This window comes from Oryzias melastigma, linkage group LG6, assembly GCF_002922805.2.
Source record: "Oryzias melastigma strain HK-1 linkage group LG6, ASM292280v2, whole genome shotgun sequence".
In the NCBI taxonomy this organism is placed as follows: Eukaryota; Metazoa; Chordata; class Actinopteri; order Beloniformes; family Adrianichthyidae; genus Oryzias; species Oryzias melastigma.
Window position 1 is genome coordinate 10,521,189 of NC_050517.1, and position 5,872 is coordinate 10,527,060.

Sequence of the window (5,872 nt, forward strand, 5' to 3'; positions counted from 1 at the left end):
TTACAACTGCAGACATTTTGGAGTTGCAGAAAAGCTTTCCCCATTCATTTCAATAGCAAAAGTAGCAGTAATTTTGTTGAATTGCAGAAAAACCATACGTTTCAGACATTTTTTAAAAGGGAGCAATAATGTCCTTAATAAGCTGAATGTTTTGATACTTGAATGGCATAAATTGCCTGAAGTATGCAAGAGATATGGATGACCAGAAGCATAAAAATAATAAAACAGAAGAACAATAGTTGGACTATATTACACAATCAACCTAAAAAGTGAGAGATAGTTTAGAAAAATTGAAAAATCTTAAGTCCACAATTGAACTTGTTTACTTCTTGGAGAAATTACCTGAAAAAAGCCCTTTATTCTGTTTGCTCTCAGACATACTCAGTCTGCATGACAGTGATCTAGAACAAAATAAAGAACCAATCTACACCTAAATGGCTTGAAACACAACAACAGAGGTTTTGTGAAGTTCAGACCTCCAGCTAATTGAATTGCTAAGACAGGAACTTGAGAGAGCTTCAGGCTGGTGAATGCCCCATAAGCTGAAGCAACATTTGAAAGAGGAGTGGGCCAAAATTCCTGCACAGCGGCCGACGGTTGAATGGCTCGTGAAAGGAACAGTCAAGCATTCAGCACGCTCTCTGCAAACTGCATTCAGCCCCGCAATCGAACGCCGATGAGCAGAGAGACTAACGTTTGCTGTTTTGCTCAAGAGCACTCCAACATGTGGCAAAAGTAGTTTTTATCGCTGATCTAACATGCAAATCTCCCATTTTCAGGGTTTTTTTTGTGAGAGAAACATATTCTAAGCACATTTTAATCTTGAATGATCATCATTTCATTTCATTTTAATTGGTTTAATTGTTATTTTTAAACCGACAACCCCAAATTGTTCCTGCTTGCTTCCTGTCATTTGCAAAACAACAGGCAGCGCAGATGGAAAGGCTGGTGAAGCAAAAGAGGTCAGATAGATGAAGAAATGTTAACGCCACTGCGTCTGTTTATTTGAATGTCTCTGCCTCCAAATGATGAGCCCGGGAGGGGATTCACATGAGCGCAGAATTTTCTTCCCCTAAGTGATTTCTCTTTGAACTTTAAATCCGTGTTTTGCCAACACGACAAACGTCTCTGTGCAGAATATTTGGAAGTGAAAGCTCATCTTCTGTGTGGCTCATTACTGCTCTGCATGATGTTTTTGAATGGATCTTGATGGAATCGATACTTGTGGTCAACTTAAAGCATCAAAGAATATATGTGTTTAATTTAGAAGGACTGAAAGGGAAGTGGAGAAGATGGAGGACGTTGAGGAAAACAACTGAGTGTCTGGAAAAGAGGCAAACACGCATGTGAAAGCAGATTGGAACAGGTGGAGGACGGTTTAAGTGTGATGTGTGAATGTCAGCTAGGATGAAAGGAAAGGTGTAGAAGATTGTTGAGAGACCATGTTGTTGGTTTAGAGACTCGGAGAAAGAGATGGGAGGCAGAGAGATGAAGACGCTCTCTTTTGAAGATCTTTGACTGTATAATGGAATTGGACTGAGTGAGTATGATGTCATCCATACAAAACGACTTACTTTTGACCAAATGAAGTCAATTCAATTGTAATTTTTTTCACATGTTGGAACCAGATGAAGTAAGGAAGCAGTGATTGGTCTGTTTCTACGTTTCTATGGCAACCACTCTTCCCAATCAGGAGCTAGCTCTTTGGAAGTCCGCACCCCTATACCACTGGATGGATGGAGTCTCTCTTTGCCAGATCCTGTTGCTTTTTTCTGTCACCTTTTTTGTTTTTCTTTTTAAGTTTGCAAAGTTGTAGTTTTCTGTAACTTCTCAAAGTTTCTTTATTTAATCTAAAGTTTCAGTAATTCTGTGATCAGTCTTTTGCATACAAACAAAAATCCCAACTGAAAATGCTAAGAAGACTTCTGTTTAACTCAGGGGTGTCCAAAGTCAGTCCTCGAGGGCCGGTGTCTTTCATGTTTTCCACCAACCTGCCATTGAAGCTCCTTATTAGCCAAACACACCTGATTCAGGTAAACAGCAGCAGAAAAGGCGGGGTTTCAGGGAAACCAGGAGGAGGGCGGCCCTCAAGGACTGTATTTGGACACCTCTAGTTTAACTTATTGGTCTTAATGTTAAAACTGTTCACAAAGTTGCATTGACAAAAAATATAAACAGAATTAAGCTGTTTTTGAAAACTCTTTGATGGACACAAATGTTGCAACATTTTTTAATTAGATATTGATAGTATCAGTTGTAAAATGTTTGGTAATTTGGTACGTTTTTGCTCACAACAATGTTAGTTTAAGATGGAAAAACATTTACGTGAGTTTTCAGGAAAAAAAGCACCTTATATACCTTCTGTATCAAATTTGAGCCACGCATTTTTAACATGATGTTACTGTGTTATAAAGAATTAATTATCATCAAATTTCGCATGATTTCAATACAGGAAGCAGTTATTAAAAAATGATAACAACAGATGAGTTATTCTCACTATAAAGTTTTGAAAATTAGCTCAACTGTTTCCCAACCAAAAGTATTTCTAAGATTTCAAGGTAGGAGGCCGCCATTTTGCCCCTAGTGGAATGATGATGAACTGCAGGGCAGAAAACATGAACCAAGTTACACACAATGAGATTTTAAGGAAAACTTGGATCATCCCAAAGAGATAGCGTTTTTCTAAAATGTGTGTAAACAATATGATACAAGGGCTAATACACAATACATGAATTTAAAAATAATTTTCCAGAATTGAATGCAAAATTTTACAATTAGTGAATCACTTTAATAACTTTTTGCCCACTGCATGACAACGGTATGATTGTGATATGGGCACAACTCTGGATTTTTGTTCTTGTGTGAAGTAGTAGATGGCATTGTCATAATTTCCCGGCAGGGACAAATAAAGTAAATCTAAATCTGAAATCTTCAGTTCAAGACCAGAGTTTTTCATCATCCCTTTATGACCACAGTGCACCATATGGATACTTCGAGCAGGACAATGTGCCATGTCATAACGCTGGAATCATCTCAGACTGGTCTCTAGAACATGACAATGAGTTCACTGGACTCAAATGACCTCCACAGTCACCAGATCTGAACCTAGTAGATCACCTTTGGGATGTGGTGGGACAGGAGATTGACATCATGGATGTTCAGTCAACACATCTGCAGCAACTATGTGATGACATCATGACAATATGGACCAAACTCTCTGATGAACGTTCCAGTCTCTTGTTGAATCTTTGCTAACAAGGATTAAGGAGGTTCTGAAGACAAAAGGGGTCCAATCTGATGCTACCAAGGTGTGCCTATTAAAGTAGCCGGTGAGTGTATAACATCAAAAGTCCACAAACATTAAATAACACGCAGACTTTCTGTCTTTTCTGTGTATAAATGACAAATAAAAGCAGGTACTCGGTAAGGGTTTGTTCCAATTTTATTGTTTTCACTGTTCATGAACACTTGTGTTGACTCCTAAATCGGACAGAAACAGCTGTCATCAGGGTTGCATAAATGGAAGGACACTGACGTATCCTGCTACTGCTACGGACACAATGATCACTACAGATAACCAGGTTCAGCTCGCTGCATGTGGAATCTAATATGAGTGATGCTGAGAGATTACACAGGACGCTCGGTAAACATGTTAGCAGACGGTTAGGATGGATTCAATGACAGCTTGAGATCGTTGAGCTTCACTCTCGCACGTAGATCCTCGTGCACACCACGTCATCTGCACCAAACGTCTGCAGGGAGACAGAGAATTCTGCATTTCAGTCATCTGAAGAAATAAAATGTTCATCTCAATACCACTTTAAGGGTCCCTTTAATAATGTTTATTAATTAAATAACTATTAAATGAAGCGTTAGCCACTTTATGCATTACTAAGTGTAGTATTTAATGGATTAGTTAGCAGTTAATTAATGTTTATCAGTTAACTATGAGGAGGTGGTTGTGGAGGACCCAAGCGCAGGCGACCGGGGAAGGTGGTAGAAAAGTAAAACATTTAATAAAGAAAAGAAACATGACAAAAACCGTGGAGAACCAGGAAGGGTGACAGAACAGATGACCTGACAACGATGAGCTGAAAACATTTAAACACACTGAGGTTGATGAACTAAATGAAGACAGTAGCGGATGATTAACCTGGACATAGTAAGACTGACCAGGAAACCATAACATGACAAAAGCATCACAAAAACCCAAGCATAGAATCCTGGCAGTACCCCTCCTCAAAAGGACACATCCCAGATGTCCCAAACACCCCATACGAGCAAAACAAAAATAAGAATCCTAGTTAACACTTCACTTTTCTAGTTAATTAATGCTTAATTATACATTAATTAACATTAATAACCATAAACCCCATGACAACGGTTCAGATTGAGTGAAAAGAATGTCTGAAATCACAGTTTTCTGGTTTGGTCATGATGTTAAAGCAATTACAGTGACGTGAATACCTACTAAATTAAATCAGGTTGGATGTTTTCTGGTAATCAGTGAGAGGAAATTCCCACGTGCATCAATGAAGAACAATGAAACTAAAGCAGAATCTCCTGGCTTTACGTTCATTTCTGATTTCATATCATGCAGCTCAAGACAAAATCCACACTGCTGCCCCCCTCCAAGAGTTTCCAGACTAAATCAATTGCACAGATCCTGCAGATTGGGTGGGAATGTGCCCCACTTAGAGCGGAAAGTGCCACATGCAGTCAGACTGCGGCTCCGTGACGGCTCGTCTCGGCCCGAGCTCGCCCGCCTCGGTGTCTGGGAGGATTTTTGGGAACTCGCTCACAACCCAAATTCAGAAAGTCGGGTTTGGTGTTTCCATTTATTTATTTATTTTAACGTAACCATACAAATTTGCAATATTTCACCAGAATGTTTCATCAATATTAACTTAGATGTATGTGAGTCAGATGAGTTAACTTTGATGAACTGCAGTTTTGGGGCAATAAAGATGATGTTTGTCTTTCTAAGCTTTCAATTTGACTCATTAAATATTTCCATATGAATGAACAAACAAATTATCATAATAACTGAGCAAAAACTGCTTTCTGGGGAAAAAAAAGTAATAATCTCGATATTTAGCAAACTTAATATTTAAAAACTTTGAAGTCGTTTTCCAGATCAGTAGTTTCCTTCTTGCCATGATATTAAAGCAGAGTTTTTCCTGTTTTTTCATGTTTATGGTAATTATTTCATAAAATCTATCACTCCTAAAAGCTCTGCAGACATGGTCTTCAAAACTTCTGTTTTCCTTTTTTCTAACTCGTCTCTACTGCAGGACCTGAACATGTTTAAGACAGTTGGTTTATTAATCTGGACTTTTTCCTCTTGTAATCTCAGATTGGCTCACTTTCCTACCTTTTTATTGCATTTATTTACACTTATATTCAGACATGTAAAATTCTTACAACAGGAAAAGATTAACTAAAATAGCTCAAAATGCAAGTTTTAGTTTTTAAATCATAATTTATTTCTCTTTGTTTGAAGTTCCACAGATTAAAAAAAACATTTCTAATCATATCCAGATTACAGATTAGATCTAGATTTTTAATTTCAAAACATTTGCTTTTCTGTTTGAGGGTTTGTCTGTAAATGACAGAATGATCTTTTAAAAAACTTTTTAAGTTCTTCTCCTCTTTTGTGTCATTTCATTTATGTATTCTCTCCCCAGCTCCATCAAAGTCACATCTGAGACACCAGACACTGATTTTAGCTTTCTAGTACTTGCAGTTGAAGACTCACTCCGTTGCTTTTAGAGTTTTTAACATGTTCTCGGGGCCTTTGTTTCTCATGAGAAATGTCTTTATGTGTGGGATGTATTCACCTCTCAAAAAACTGAATTTAGTGTTGATTTCT

The 5,872-nt window shown here is 37.8% G+C and overlaps 1 protein-coding gene across 1 annotated transcript in view; it reads right to left on the minus strand.

Annotated features, from left to right (window-relative positions):
* Nucleotides 1–3,424: 3,424 nt before the first annotated feature.
* Nucleotides 3,425–5,872, minus strand: part of crabp1a (cellular retinoic acid binding protein 1a) — a 13,313-nt gene continuing 10,865 nt past the window's right edge. The window contains exon 4 of the mRNA XM_024280696.2: nt 3,425–3,752. Within this exon, the coding sequence (XP_024136464.1) occupies nt 3,702–3,752 (51 nt within the window). The 3' untranslated portion in view covers nt 3,425–3,701. The remainder of the gene's footprint in view (nt 3,753–5,872) is intronic.